This window comes from Pinus tabuliformis, chromosome 8, assembly GCF_031772625.1.
Source record: "Pinus tabuliformis cultivar Carrire ecotype Pingquan chromosome 8, CPIR1, whole genome shotgun sequence".
NCBI lineage: Eukaryota > Viridiplantae > Streptophyta > Pinopsida > Pinales > Pinaceae > Pinus > Pinus tabuliformis.
Genome location: NC_142294.1, coordinates 1,022,392,259 through 1,022,408,931, shown reverse-complemented (window position 1 = coordinate 1,022,408,931; position 16,673 = coordinate 1,022,392,259). Strand labels below are relative to the sequence as shown.

The following is a 16,673-nucleotide window of genomic DNA, read 5'->3' as shown; positions in this document are numbered from 1 at the left end:
CTCTCCCCCCTCAATTTGTGTTACATATGCAGCTTTTCCCCCTTGCATTCTAATGCCCTCTTCATCCCTTCCTCTTCAAAACCTTCCCCCTCATCATACAGTGGGCCACTCATAGTGCGACCACTATCCACTTCTTCTTCTTCCCTTCTATGCCTACTCCCCACCAACACCATGAAAACCAAAAGTGGAATGACAATCCAAGATATCAACCTGCAATAAAATGTGCAAGAATGGGAAGAAAAATACAAACAAGAATGACAAGAAAATGAGGGAGATTGGGGTGTGCACTTACCTCTTCAGCTCTTGTAGATGGCAGCCCTTCTTTACTCCTCCAAGCTTCTCCTCCCTCACTCCTCCAAGCTCTCCTCAAATCTCTAACAAATCTAATCTCAAAAGTTGGGTATCCCCTCTCTTCCCAAGCTCTCCAAAGATGCGAAAATGAGGAAAAGGGGGGAAATGCCTTTTAACCTCATCCTCTCTTTTCCCCAACTCAACATTAACTATCTTGAACCCCAAGTGAAAAATTAGTTAAGTAAAAAATTAAAATAAAAACTTTCCCACATAATTGTCTAACCCTGTACCGGAACCGGTTGTGAACCGCATTGGATCTGTTCTGGAATTGTGATTCGGGTCAACAGAACCATCGGAATTCCAATTTTCCAAGAACCATGAAAAAAGGAGAGAACTGTTGTTCCAAATTTCAGAACCATGAATCCACTCGAGGATCGCCTGCAAAATTGCAAATGTGTCTGGGACTTAAATCCGCCTCCTGAACCAGGGGGGTCACTGTTCCTACAACTATGTTGCACTGTTAGAGCAAACAAAATTTGATTGTGTGTGTGTTAGCCAATTCAATTAGAATAAAGGTATCTTCACAAAAATAAGGATAAAAATAATCAGAAAACCGTAATATCTAGCCCCAAAGGAGACAGCATTTGATGTTGGAAGTCTTATAAGATCTGGGCTATTTTAATGTGAAGCCCTGATTTTACATTTTAATTAGAGATCAAACATTTGTACTCTAAATTTTATGATTAAATAAGTAAATCAGAATTGAATTGAGATCAAAATTCACATATAAATACTTACTTGGATATTGTGTTTGGAATCTGGATAGTTCTGGGAGTTGTTGCTCCCAATTCGATCCTATTAGCAAACCGACCAAATCCACCTTGCCAATCTGGGTTCAACCTCTTCGGTACACTTTAAAATTAAGGTCCTCTGCCCCAATGCCCAAAACTCCAAGGATTGAAGCTCAATTTTTCCAAATCTTCAGCTTATTTCTCAGTTTCACAGTATTCTCTCCAACTCCCACACTCAGAAGAAACGTTCCCCCTTTTAATGTTCCCCCGACTCCCTTATATGCATAAAGTCCACCGACTCTCCATCCTTCGGGTGTCAGTTTCTTACCTTCTAGTATCCTCCTTTCTTTTAGAGTCGGTCACCGTCCTAATTTTTATGATACGTAGGTTGACTCTTTTAATTTAGATAGAATTAACTTTATTTTGTTTAATTAAAATTTAAATAATTTATTTTCTTTATTTTTAATCAAATTAAATTGTAAATTAAATGAATTTACTTCATAATTCATATATTTCATATTTTCTTTTGATTAAGGAATATCATACATATGGCAAGGACCCCATTCAATATACTCCTTATAATTCTGGTGAGTTAGCAATTTACTTCGATAAACGATTTATTAACCTAACTTAAACAGTTTCCAATATTAGCTAGTACGTATACTAGTGCAATACATGTGGTTCATGCATATGTAGCTATCATATGGATGTCACGTATGCATGCTAATATTCGCGTTCTATTTGTAATTGTAGACGGGTCATTACATTTATTGTTTCTATAATTTTTAGGGTGAGAACATGAAACCCTCCATTTTGCACAACCTGTGATCGTTGTTTAATAAGAAAATCTTGTTTACTTATTCAAAAAAAAAAACTACTTGTCGGTTTCTGTAATCTTTATTTGATAGGATTATTGTATTCTGCATATTATTTGTCATCGGTGTAACTTCAATTGAATATGAAATGCCTACAGGCTACAGACATAAGAAAGGAATCTCACCACTTTCCAGCCATCAGGGTCAAGAAAAGAAGTTATTTCAGTGTTGATCCCTGGTATTGGCCCCGGTTCCCGTGTTATTTTCCCTCCATGTTCTTGTGTAACTACCCGAAGAGCCTCTGCACTCTTGTATACATCATCTGTGCCAATGGCAACCTACAAATACAAATTCCAAAACATTATATTATGGAAAATCAAAAGGCAAGGTTAAACGAAAAGATAGCATAAGAATGTCTATGCAATCAACTCTTTACCTGTGCATATGCATTGCCTCTGGTGTATTCCTTTACACCATAATTGTATGTTAGCTCGAGAACTGTTGTCTCTTCCTCATTGGCATATCCCAGCATTGCTATTGTATACTGCAAGTGATAGAAACAAATTTTGACAATCTTTATCAAGCCATTAATAACCAAATTCAGTAAATTTCTTAAATAGTATTCACGATGTCCAATTGTAGTGTTCATTCATCAAGACTGAACAAAAGAAAACAATGTAACTTAACACTCAGATTACCTCATAAGAAGGCTTATCTGATTTTCTCAGGAGTTTCATCCCACATGCCTGCATGTAGAATAAGAATTTGAAAATGAAACAAAACAACAGTTTCTGAATGACATCAATACGGAAAAATGGAACTTATATAATATAATAATATATATCAGATCCAAACAGCAAAACATTGGCAATAAACCATGAAAAGAGTGATTCGTTGTCCAAGCTAAGAAATTGTCAAACAACAGAGAAACAGAAAATTATTTATTTGTTTTCCTAAATACAGACAAAGGGTTTGTCCACGGAAGAACAATATGGGCCAATAAAGCATGGGGATCTTACTGGAGCTGGGATCCAAAAGAGACTTGGGCATTAATTACTTACCATATTCACAATCTATCTGCATACTAGAATAAGGGTTGGCAGGGTGAGGAACTGGCAATTGTGGCTACTTTAAGGATTTTTTAAGTAAGGAAAGCTCTATGTCTTGAACAACATGCATAATAGTTGAATAGGCAACCAACAATATATATTCTTGATGAAATTTAAATACTAACTTCACTGAATTATGGCATTTCTTTTCAGCATCTCTTGCTGAAAAGCCATGGCGGTATTATCATGAAATAAAACAATATACAGTGCTAAATGAATATTCAGCATAATGTACCCGGATGCGGGTGCATACACTAGTCTTTAAGATGGCACACGCCATGCCACATGGTCGCAGGACGGCATGCCAGCCCAGGTACGCGGAGGACGGTGGAAGGTTTAAAGTTTTAATGCACAAGGCCAGTGCATTTAGTTCGTTGCAGAGTCGAAGGGACGCTGCTCTCAGGTGGTTACAGTGTAGGCGGGACGCCGCATTCATGCCAAGCATGTCTGCTCAGCGTTCAAAGCAGTATAGGAGAGGCGCCAAAGGCCCTTCCCCCGTGGTAAACATGGAGGCTACTCCTTATATTGAAATCCGCATTATAATTCTTGCTCAGAACCTGTATACTGCTGCTCTGTGCATTCAAGGAAAGGTCACCCCGGCTTCTGGTTATCGAAGGTGTTACAAAGGCGTGGGTTCTCAAGCCATTAGAGTCATGCCGCGCAGCAGAGGTATCCCCAGACGCGGTGGAAGATCTGGGGTCCGGGTCAGTTCTGAAATGGGAAACGTGCAGCCAATTTCGCCCATCAATGCGGCACCACCCTCCTCAGAGACGGACGATTCAGAGCAGGAAAGTCTGCTCCCTCAAGGAACCTACCAGTCTTTCCGCTTCAGGTTCCCCAGCCGCCTGGTCAGGCCAGAGGTTGTGGTCAATTTTACTGTTTTCATTACGGAGGAAGATCCTGGTAGGCACAATTCTAGCTCCCCTGCAAGGGCTCATGACAGTGATATCTTCTTAGGTGATATGACCGGCTTGGTTTACAGAACCCGCAATTTCGAGGCTGCACCAACCCAGAACGCCCCGGTCCAGCATGCATCGCCTCAGGATGTCTCGGGCAATGACGTTTCCATCCAAGAAATTCTGCAATTGCCCAATCTGAACATGGAAGCGGAGGTCTTCGGCGCTCAGGCTCAGCCAGATCCAGGAGAGTTGCTTCGGGACAAGGATGGGATGGTCATCTGGCTAGACTCGCCAAGCCAGGACAATGGCGTGCAGACGGACTCGACCAGCCAGCCAGCCTAGTTTTTCATCGGGTGCTTTGTTCTGTCTTTTTGTAATCATGTTATTACATATGGTGTCTTCTTCTTGTATACATTTCAGTTCACAGTCTCATTATAGCTACTGCTGTAAGTCTCAAGCCTCAGCAGTCAGCTCTTTTTGTTTCAATGTTTACAATGTAAACTGGCACTGTCCTGCCAGTAGCCATGATGTCTATGTTAGATGGAGTCCAGGTTATTCGCTGTCCAAAAACCATGGTTATGGACTTAGTTTTGACACTCAGTTAAAGCAGATAGACAGAAATGTCAAGCTTCTCCAGCTTGAGGACTGGCCTCGGCCTCCTCACGAGATCTAAACTCTGTACATATTTTTCTTTTCTTAATATAGCAGTAGCCTTTACATAGAAAAAAAAAAATATATTCAGCATAATGCCATAAGCTATTACACATTGGAATGCAGTGTACATTGTCCCGCAAGTTTGCTGAAAAGAAATCACGTCATTCAGTGAATATAAATTCAATTTTTTGTTACCTTTTCATAAAAATTGATGGATCGATCAAGATCACCAACACGAAGCATGATTTGACATAGTGGCTCTGGTGTTGGACCTCTTTGAATAAGCTCAAACAGGTAGCCATCTGGATCCTTCACAAAAGCTATCGCTGTGCTCCCCCCTTTAACAGGACCTGGTTCTCTTGTGACATTACCTCCCTTTGCTCGAATGTCCTCGACCAACTTGAAAATCTGCAGCACATTCCATATTTGCATATGCTTCATCAATGCAGAAAACCAGATGAAAAAATGACAAAAGGATTATTGCTTTGCCAGGTTTCTAGTTATATCTTCAAAATCTGCAACAAACTATAAAGGGATACCTACATCTTCAGTTGCAATTGCAAAGTGTCCAAACCCTGTGCCAATATCATAACTCTCAACTCCATAATCTGCCAAGAGCGAGACCACTATAGCAAGTGAGAACTACAACGGATCGTCACAGGAAATAGAAAACATATCAATCAAAGAAAATTCAATTTTACTGCAATGGAAAAAACAAAACAGCACCACTGGAAATCTAAAAACTATAAAAATTGGAAGACCTTTTGCTTTAGTCTTCCTACACGGGGATGAATATAAGCCAAAACACACATGCTTAAAACTGTTGCAGAGGCTTATATTATTCAAAGACTAAATAATTTCACGATTCCAAGCAGATATGCAACTTACTATATGTCAACTCCAAAACAAAATGAGAGTCCTCTGGTCCATACCCAAGGAAAGCATTTGAGTATTTCTCCTCGGGAATGTCTCTCTGTCTTAACAGCTTCATTCCTAAGCATTCAGTGTAGAATCTGGATAAAAACATAAATGCATATAAACATCAAGGAATCTTGCCACTTAGAAGTTTTAAGCCTTTGGAATGCAATCCATTCACCCAACAATAGCAAATAACATACTTGATGGTTCTCTCCAGGTTGCCAACTCGATAAACAGCATGAAGAAACCTGTGATTATCTTTTTGGACCCACTCCAATACATTCTCAGGGGCTTCTCCTGAAGCCATTCTTCAAAATGCAGATGCTCAAAATATTAAAAGTTTTAATAATGAGTCGTTGCCTGCAGAAGTATGTATAAGGTCAATATAATTATGTCCCAGCAGCATCAATTAACCATAGCTGAAATATAAGAACATCAGAAAAGCTCTTCCATGATATCAGGAAGTTTGTTTTGCCTTATTTAAAAATAATAGCCTAGTACTTTGTAAGTTGAATAGACAATAATGAGACCCACCAACAAGAATAGAATAAAAATGTCATAGAGCTTTTCTCTCCCAAAAATGCTACTAGGAGTAATCAACAAAGTTGAATTGTTCTAGTAGTTACAGAAGCATTTTGTAACAAATCATCCATTTGTGATTGTTGAAACTCCCATTAATAAGATAATGCTCAATTCTACAAAATAATACATTGTCTTTAGAGAGGAAATATAATGTTATCAGGCAGGTTCAAAACATTCTGAAACTTATCTATAAAACAATTTGTAAACTTTAACAAAGACTCGTGGTGTCAGTGCTTCATATCTTCAAACTTGGGAGCTGGTATGCATCCCCCATAAGGAAAAGGGTTGAGAATCGATTGCTGAAAATGGATAGATTTTTTAGGAAAGAGCACAATTAGTTTTTGAGGAGTACAGCATAAGAAGAGACCATCTCTTAATCCCGCAATCCATTGTAATAATGCAGGATTCATATGAACAGTCAAAACCATGGTCCAAGCGAGAAAAAAAAAGTGATTCCAGAAAGCATTATGATTCCTTTCTGTGTTGCAGGAGCATCCCTGCCCAGTTGAGATCATGTGCAAACTTTCATTTTCATAGTTAATCAGGTTTATTGGTAATATAAGCCTTTGTCATCATTCCTGAGCAGAGTATATTATCTAGGGCAGACTTATTCATCATGTCTGTGCTTCAGAGCTCACCCAGTATTTCTCCAAAACTGCCTAGAAGTACCAAAAAAATATTGAATATCAATGAAAATACTATTTCTGCAGGTCTATAACTTTTAGCTCATGATAGTTTTGACGAAACTGGAAGTGTAAAGTGTTGCACCGTGTGTCAAACACTACAGCCATATGCCTTCACAAGTTATCATAGGTTCTTTGATAAATAGTACGTGCATTTCCATATGCCATCTCAGCAAGATTTGCACTTCTATGTCAAGAAAGTACATTATGTTTTGCTACAGCAGCAACCTTTTGGACCTGAATTGCAAATATTATCATATGGGAATTAGATCAGATAGGTCATGATGAACACTCAACAAGTTTAATACCATCAATTGGATGCATATTGAGGCTTGGGCGTGCATTTTTCTAATTCTAACAAAAACAGGCAAAATCATTGAAATCCCAAGCTCTATAACTTCCAACTGGAGACGGTTTTGGGGCACCTGATTACATATGGGGTTGTCACCCATGTGAAATACTTCAGTATTGTACCTCTAGATTGAAAGGAGTGTGCATTTGAATTTTGATCAAGTTTAGCGTGCATTTTTGGATGCACGTTAGCTTGCTGGAAATAGTTTGCTTCTATATTAGATTTGCACCTTTAACAATTAATGGAGGTTTTACACCTTAGGACTGCTAGATCATTAGGGCAATGTTTCACAGATGATGGAGCACCCAGCTTGCTAAATAAGCCTTCATGAGTGCTTACACAATGCAAGAATGCATTTTCTCAGATTTTGCACATTTTGCACTTGTGAAATTATTCCAAGCCAAATATTCTTATAACTTACTAAATTAATATTACTTTGCAATGCCCAGTAAGGCTCTATTTCAAATTTGCATATTAGTAATTAGGTGAAGTTCGAGTGGTTAAGTTCCCATGTATCGAACCCAATTTGAAGCCATTTGTACAAATATGACAAGAGTTATTAGAAAGGTGCTTTTGGTTCTTTATCAAAGATGCTAAGAAACCAGATTCATCCAAACACCCCCCCGTGTCCCGAATCCCACGAATCGGACACGTGTCCGATTCTTGTGTCCATCGTATCCTGGAACATGGGATTCGAAGGGCACGCGAATCCGAAGATCGTGTCCATCGTGTCCCGATTTTGGGACACATGTCCCACAAAAATGCATGTCGCACAGCCTTTGAAAACTGATTTGGGCTCATTTGTCACTCATTCTTGAGAGTCTCTCTTGTTGTGGGTGTGTGGGAGCTTCTAGCAAAGGGTTTGGAAGCAATTTGGAGGTGATTCAAGAAAAAGGTAAGTGTATTTTGCTTCTTTTTTCTTGCATTTTTGCTACAGCAGTTTGCATGTCCATTTTTTTTACAAGTTTGTGCATTTTTCTTTATTTTTTACAGCATTCATGGCTCAATCAAGGGCAACAGGGAAAGGGAAGAATGTCGCCATTGGTGATGCCCCTCCTGTTCCAATTTCATCAGGGTCTGCAAGTGTTCCCTCTATTGGAAGTGGGGCTGCAACAACAGCTTCAAATGTTGAGGGCAGAATGAATTTAGAAAGACAGCAGGCTCAAGAAAACAAATATCCCTTGTGGAAGTATGTCACAAGAGATCAAGGGCCAGGCAGCAAGTTGAAGGGAGGAGGCAATGTTGCTTGGAAATGCAACTATTGCAACAATCACTTCAAGATCAATTATTACCGTGTGAAAGCTCATTTGTTGGCCTTACCAGGTTTTAGAATTGCAGCATGTACACAGGTGTCTTTAGCTAAAAGGAAAGAAATGGAAAAAGATGCCAATGTTGGTGTGGCAAGGGTGGCTGCATCATCTAAAGAAAACAAAAATGATGATCCCCTTCCATTCTTGAGGAAAAGCAACAACAAATTTCCATTTGAGAGTTTTGGTGGGGGTGTAGGTCAAGCAGCAAAAAGAAAGGTAGTGGCACTTGGTCCAATGGACAAAAATTTTCAAAAAGAGAGACGGGAAGAGCTTGATCTCACCATTGCATTCTTTTTCTATCAGAGCTTCATATCCTTTAATGTTGCATATTCACGTTTATTTCTTGAGATGTGTCGAGCTCTAACTCAAGGGGCTCCATCAGGGTATGTGCCTCCTGGGTCAGAGAAGCTTAGAACCACATTGTTGACTAAGGCAAAGAAAAAGGTGGACAAAATGCTTGAGCATATTAAATCAGCATGGCCAACATCTGGGGTTAGTATTTTTCTGATGGATGGACAAATCTAACTCGCCACCTACTCATCAACTTCATGATGTCTTCCTTGAATGAACCAGTTTTCTTGAAATTAGTGGATGCACTTGGACAATACAAAAATGCACAATATATTGGTGAGTTGTTCATTAAAGTTATTGGAGATGTAAGTGTTGATTCTTGTGAGCAAATCATTAAAGACAATGCACCTGTTTGCAAGGTTGTTGGCATGATTGTGGAAGCTAAATATCCACAAGTATTTTAGACACCTTGCATTGTCCATTTAGCACTTAAATCTATTGCTTCTAATGTGCCTTGGATTGCAAGTATTATTGAAGATGCACGACATATCCACAACTTGGTACAAAATCATAAAAATGCCCTCACAGTCTACAAGGAGTACACCCATCTATCATTGTTGAAGATTGCAGATATATGGTTTGCCTCTTCATTCATCATGTTAAAGAGGTTGAGGGAGGTCAAGACCGCTCTTGGGGCCATAGTTATTTCTGGGTTTTGGTCTTTTTGGAGAAAGACAGATCAAGCAGCCTCAAAAAGAGTTAAGGACATAGTGTTAGATGATACTTGGTGGGAGAGGGTAGATCTCACCATTAAGATCATGGACTATCATTGCTTCGCTATGATTTGAGGATACAAACCAACCCATCCTAGGTGAGGTTTACGAGGGATGGGATTCCATGATTGAGTCCATGAGGACCATTATTTTACAGAGTGAGTGCCCTGAGTATGATACATCATTAGAGGCCTTCACCACCATACAGGATATTCTTGTCAGCAGATGGGACAAGGATTGCACACCTTTGTATTGTTTGGCTCACTCATTGAAACCAAATTACTACAGCCATGAGTGGTTGAATGGTGGACCTTCCCGCAGATTCCCTCCTCCCATGGATGGTGAAATTTCATAGGGGAGGAAGGATGCCTTGAGGCAAATATTTCAAGATAGAGCATCCCTTGATGAGGTGGAGGATGCCTTTGCAAATTTTTCCACTGGCTTTGAGCGATTTGCAGGCTATGATTTGATTAGAGACACGGGACTAAGCAGCCTTATTCTTGGTGGGCAACTCAAGCCCTTCTCTACAACAGTTAGACATGAGGCTCCTCTCTCAGGTGACTTCATCCTCTTGTTGCAAGAGGAGTTGGAGCACATATGGGAATTTGTCTAGTGTCAAGAAGAGCAGGCTTGAGCAGTCCAGGGCAGAGACAATGGTGTATGTGCACACCATCCTTCGTCTTATTTACAGGCAAAGGGATGAGTGGTTGAAGGGAAAGACAAAGATGTGAGATGTCTTTCCTGATGATATGGGTTTGGACAGCAGTGTTGAGTTGGCATTGGCCAACTTGGATCTTAATAACCCAGTGCTAGAGCCTAACTCTTTTGACAATGGTGATACTCTTAAGGGGTCATCCTCCCAATGTTTTAAAACTCTAACTTGGACTCCGACTCGGCCGAGGGTCGACTCCAACTCGGTATCGACTCGGCCGGCTCGATTTCAATGACTTGGTCGTTGTAAAAAATACATTAAATATTTATTTTTTATAAAAACACAATTTTAAAGATTTTCATTCATGTTTCCAAACACACAGCATTAGAATATAGATAGAAGACAACAGATGATCAAAGTAGGCTCATGAACATATCCATTATATTAAAATGGCATCCAATGCATTGTCCAATACTTACACGATGATGATATAGAGATCAAAACAAAAACACATAACCAAGGAGGCTAGAAATGGCCTCTACAACAAAATTCTGTGACTAGTACTACTGGCTACTACTAGAGTTGCCAACATCATCTGGCTTAGTGTTAATTGGGAGCGGGAGCGAAAGCGGGGAGCGGGAGCGACATTTTCGGAAGCTCCTGGTTTGGGAGCGAATCCCGGAGTTCGACAACCAATGTCACTAACATCAAGGTACATAGAGGGATTGGTACTCTTGATTAAATACGAGTTCCATACCCTAATACATGACAAATTCAATGGAAACATTGCAATCCTGAAATCCTGAAAAACCGATAAGTTTGTTGGATTTTGAATGAAATCTAAAATTCTACTTTCTCCATATGAAATCCAAAGAGGACGAAACCACTCTCAAACATCCCGAGTCATTTCATGGTAATGTCAAAAATTTAAGCAAAAGGATGAAAATGAAGATTCTTAACATTCCCATGAATAGCATAGCCTTAGTAGGGTAGTATGATCAAATACTAGGGTTTGGGAGAGGGGAATGGACCCCAAAGACCAGCAAACTAATTCATAAACCCCTTTGGAGTCCCCCGCGCTTAGAAAAATTTAAAAAAAAAATCAAAAAAATGCGTGTTTTTATGGTTCACTGGCCACTGTTAGCTACCCAGCCGAGTAGTTACGGATCCGGCCGAGTCGGCCGAGTTATGACTGACTCGGCCGAGTCATGCTATGACTCGGCCAGGTCAGTCATAACTCGGCCAACCGAACCGAATTTTCTGCCGAGTTGAAATTTTTTTTCCGGCTTGGACCAACTCAGCGGAGTCAGTTTCAAGCCGGCCAGATCTTAAAACAATGCATCCTCCACACCAGAAAATGCATAGATTTCATTGGATGCAAAGGAGAGGATGAAGCAGAGGAGAGCGGTGGTGACCATGACAGTGATATGCCGATTTTGATGATGATATTGATGATTGATGAGCTACCTACTACCTTGTAGTTGTTTTGTATTTGCCATTGGCATGCATTGCTACTACCTATGTAACACCCCAGAGGAAACTGCAGTTTCTTGTCTTTTGCCTATTGGATCATTGATGAATCTGTCACAATTGTATTTGCATGCATGATGTTACTTTGTAAAACTTACAAATTTTAAATTTACAATGTAAAATCTAGATCTATGTCTGAATTTGTATCATGAATGAAAATTTGTGTGAGAAATGCGTGTCCTAACGTGTCCTATATTAATTGCAATTGTTGTTGAGTTTAATTTCCGCTGTGTATTCTGCTTTGCAGGTCCTAGGCACTGCATCACTCTGTTACAAATATTTCGAACTGCCTAACTTCCTGTCTCATCTGATCATCCTACCGTAATCTTGAAATTTGTTGCCATCAAAAAAGCTATTTATTTCAAGCTAATTTCTGGTGCAGTGCAGAACTTTGTCATGTGGACTACTTTGTTTTGGATAGGCATGTCCATGAGCACATGTATCCATTTATGGCTTCCACGTTAAGAAATTGGACAGGCAGGGTTGAGACCAAAAAATATGGTTAGAACGAATATCCAGCAAAGCCTACAGTCATCATAGATATCTTTGCAAAGCACCCTTGCAAGATTGGCGGTAATGAGGATAAAAACATGAACGGTGAACCTCATTTCCAGGGAAGCACAAACTATTTGCTACTGCGATATTATAACTTAGTGAATGGACTGACAGATCGTTAGACAATATTGACAATGTCGCCATCCGAGTAACCGCAAGTCAATTGTCTGCTTCGGATCTTACATTACCAGAAGCCTCACAAGTCAGGCACGTACCCCGACTTCACCCAATAAGGGTTTCATGTAATCATTCCTCTTGTCTCGAGAAACCACTCTAACAGACTTAAATCTGAACCCCAAAAATAAATAAGTGAAAAAAAGCTTTAATTTATAAAAATAATAGTTAAAGTTAGGCATTTTGAAAGAATGAAGTATTGTTAGAGGTTAACAAAGTAGAGGTTTGCCAAAGCATTTGTAAAGAAAAAATGAAATAGCACATTTCACATTAACCCTCTAATTTGTGCATCCTCTTCTAATAATGTGGACATGGATTACATCACGGTATTTTCCTGTATTTTAAAGACGCGCCATTAATACTGACTAGCAATGGTGAAAATTGCGGTGAAAACCAACAAAATTTACAACTGAACGAATAATGATATGGCTCTCCCAACGGGAGGAAGGGGAGGGGAACCACGACCTCAATCAGAGGATACGACTGTTTATCTCCCATCAATGACACCCTTATTTCTCCCTTCCGTGCACTTGATAGCCAAATGGAGAAAGAATAGAGAAATCAAAACAACATTGCATTGCATTACAGGGTTAAAATAAAGGCTTTGGAAGGTTGTGATCGATCTTACTTGTAAAAGTAGAAGTGCTCACAGTGCTCTCTGGAAAAAAAGTGCTCACAGTGAAGCAGCAGCTCGTGCAAATTACTGTTGCAAATGCTATGCTGTGTGGCTCCTACTGTCTTCTTATACTCGCTCCTCGCTCCTCGCTCCTCGCTCCTCGCTCCTCGTTTATCTTCCCAGAGAATAAAATAATTGAGTTTTCGCTGTTCTTTGCCTTTTAAGGAGGATATGGATATGATTGTGACATTGTCAAAGTGCGTTCGATCACCAGTTTTTCTTGCCTCCGCGGGAGTGGCCAACGTTTCACCAACGTTAGTGGGATGGCTAGAATGTTCCAAAGACTTTAAAGAAAGGGGTCCATACCTTTAAAATTATGACGGGGGTGCCCACTCGATTATAAATTAATTATTTCAAAAAAATGATACATACACTGAATTTGGACAATTTTACATCCACACCCCCGTTGCTTTTAAGATGTAAAGCTTCACCATATCGAAAAAACTTGTACTTCAGGTATGAAAATTTACGAGATGATAACCGGATGAGGTGCCACCATCACTATCCTACCCAACGTGATTCCACGTCATCGCCCATCATCCTCACCAGCGTGGACAGTTCATGGTTGGTATAATCCTTTTCACATATAGCACCGTTTGGGTTCATGGCACTTGGGTGCAATGGTTTTTTTTCTTATTAGTGAAAAAAAATTGGGTAAATTAAATTAAATAAAAAGATTAAAAGGTAAAAGTTATTTAATTATTTTAATTTGTTAAAAGTAAAATTAGTTTATGTTATTGATTCATGGTATTCATGTGGAATATAGCTTATTTAAAATGAAAATTAAACTAATTAATTATGGATTTACCAAACTCAAAGAGGACCAAATATTTTGATAAAATTAAAAGAGATTTAATCCTTCTAGGTGCTAGATAGATCCTAAGTTAAGATGGATCTAGGCTAGTGAATAGCCTATTTAAGCATCGTAAGTTATAAAATAAATAGTTGGTATATGTTAGTAGACATCAATGCATAATAAATATCAAAATATTTATTTATACATTTCGCATTGTTAAATTTTAAAAAATTATAATAATTAACTAAATTATAATTGTATTTAAAATAATATAATAATCTATGGGGTGTAAAATAGATAGAAAGAGGGTGTTTTGCTAAGACACTTTGTGGTTAAAAGGTTATCATTTTGAAACTTTATGGGCAAAAATACCCCTGTGTCAGGGCTACTCAAGCCATTCTCTAGGCATGTCAATATCTCGATACTCATTTTACCTAGCAAACTAATATATATATATATATATATATATATATATAACAAGTTTCTTAACTATGGAAATTCACATCCAATTTATGATACAGAAAATAGGCTTTGTTAAAATCACAGTTAAACACATATATTTTTTTAAATATGTAACAAGATTCTTAACTATGGAGATTCACGCCCATTTTATGATGCAGAAAATAGGCTTTGTTAAAATCTCATGGGCCAATACTATGGCTTATCAATACCACATGCCCAAAAAAACATAATTGTTTTCATGTGACACATGTTTATATGATTTTTTTAATTAATGAATTTAATTAAAAGGGTAAAAAGGGCATAAATAATTTTGAGATAAATCTCAACCTTTGATTTGTGCATACTACTAAGAATATTTTATGGAGGCTAAATCCCTACCATTCATTTAATTATTATGAGGTGGATACATGTGTCTATTTTGGAATGGTGCTTCTATAATGTTAATTTAATTATCAATAATTATTAGGTGGATGAGAGAGATTTAACATTCACAGAATTCATAGTAACATACAGAAATCAAAGGTTGAGATTTATCTCCAAAGTAGTTAAGCCCTTTTTGCCTTTTTAATTAAACTCATTAATTTAAAAAAAAATCTCATATGAACAAATATCATATGAAGTGATGTGTTTTGGACGACAGCGCTGGTAGAAAACACGTAAAGCTAGGGTTTGCAACAAAAGTTCAGTTTTGAGCACCATGGAGAGACGAGAGGGGGGGAGTTCCACTCCTTCCTATAGTCAGACAATCTCTAATCAATTCAAGAAACCTCTGGAGGCTAAAACCGGAGTTTTAGGAGGAGGGAAACAGGAAAACAGAAGCTCACAGGGGCAGGAAAATGCGCAGGAAGAAGTCAAAAGAGAAAAGCGAACAGACGAAGAAAAACAGAATGTTGAAACCAAAAAACGGATTGGACCTTGTAAGCCTAGAACGACCATCACACCCCGAGTGGTGTTAAGTGATCCAGCGCTACAGGCGCATAGGGAACACATGGTGACTTATGCAGTCATTTGTAAATTCATGGGGTTATGGCCAACGGAGAAGGCTTTACAGGCATGGATAAAGAATCATTGGAAACCTAAGGGGGATATAGATTTGCACCTTGGATCCAAGGGTTTCTTCACTATAGTTTTTACAAACGTAGAGGACAAAGGCAGGGTGTTTGAAGGAGGGCCTTACTTCTATGCTACTGCAAGCCTCTATATGCAGCCTTGGGTGATGAGTTTTGTCTCGGAGTGTGAGACGTTCACTTCGGTTCCGGTTTGAGTAGGCTCTATTCCCTACCTTTTGATTATTAGCAGCGAAAATCATTAAAAGCAATAGGAAATAAACTAGGGCATTTTGTAAAAATATTAGAGGCCACTATGCGGGGAAAGTATACCTCCTTTGCCCGTATATGCGTAAAGATGGACCTCTCTGGAGCTCTCCCGGATGAAATAATTCTAGAAGTTTTTTATGAAGAATGGGTGCAAGCGGTAGACTATGATCATGTTCCTTTCAGATGTCGCAAATGCCATGAACATGGGCATCTATTCTCAGACTACCCCTTAAACAAGATGGAAAGCATAACTAAAACTACCTCAGGGAAAGAAACTGAAAGCTTTAACAAAGTGGGGAACAGAGGTAAAGGAGGGAGAAAGTACCAAAAGAAAATCAACAAGGAAAAGCAGTTAAGTCATAATAGGTACAAGGTATTAGAAGAAGAAGAGGAGCACAATAAAGCGAACCCGATATTGGAGGACAGCCCTATAAAGAAGGAAAACAAAGAGAGAATGGAGGATACATATGAAAACAACCAACAAAAGGAGGATCTGTCAAACACTGTGGAACTTGATAGGGACCAAGAGATGACCCCGAGCGAGGTGGGAATAGAGGATCATGAACTGCAGGATATTCTTGATAGGGAACATCTAGATTTGGAAAAGTTCCTGGAGCAGGGAACCACCAAAGGAATGGATTCGCTACCACAAGAGGAGTTTAATAGAGTGCAACAGCTATTTCTATGGAGAACTCGGGCAAAAGGTTCGAGAGTCAAAAGAAATCATGATATTCAGGACAATGAAGGGGTGAAAACAATGAAGGCAACTTCGGGACTAGCTCCTAGGAACCCAGGCAGGAAAAGAGGTAGGAAAAAATAGAATGAGTTGCTGACAGAGTGTGGAAAATTCATGATCGATTCAGGTAAGATGAAAGACCTAACTAGTTACTCATTTTCCAATCTTTCTTAATGAAGCTCGCAACATGGAATATTAGGGGTCTAGGAAGTAAAAGGAAACAAAGAAACCTTAGCAATAGAATGAAAGAAGAAAAACCAGATACGATTTTCATTCAGGAAACAAAATGTTAAGTAGAAAAAAATTAG

The 16,673-nt window shown here is 38.9% G+C and overlaps 1 protein-coding gene across 3 annotated transcripts in view; it reads right to left on the bottom strand.

The window, feature by feature from the left end:
• The window catches only part of LOC149238863 (lactoylglutathione lyase GLX1-like), a 46,958-nt gene extending 33,773 nt beyond the window's left edge, over positions 1–13,185 (bottom strand). The window contains exons 1-8 of one of the 3 annotated variants that reach the window (XM_089373206.1): positions 13,008–13,185; positions 5,678–5,837; positions 5,448–5,572; positions 5,103–5,167; positions 4,755–4,967; positions 2,596–2,643; positions 2,334–2,441; positions 2,083–2,235 (exon numbers count right to left, since the gene is read on the bottom strand). In XM_089373206.1, coding sequence (XP_089229332.1) covers positions 2,083–2,235; positions 2,334–2,441; positions 2,596–2,643; positions 4,755–4,967; positions 5,103–5,167; positions 5,448–5,572; positions 5,678–5,784 — 819 coding nt within the window. In that variant the 5' untranslated portion in view covers positions 5,785–5,837; positions 13,008–13,185. Of the gene's footprint in view, positions 1–2,082; positions 2,236–2,333; positions 2,442–2,595; positions 2,644–4,754; positions 4,968–5,102; positions 5,168–5,447; positions 5,573–5,677; positions 5,838–12,844; positions 12,864–13,007 lie in introns of those variants that run through there. The other 2 variants (XM_089373208.1, XM_089373207.1) reach the window with 2 other exon arrangements.
• Positions 13,186–16,673: the final 3,488 nt, after the last annotated feature.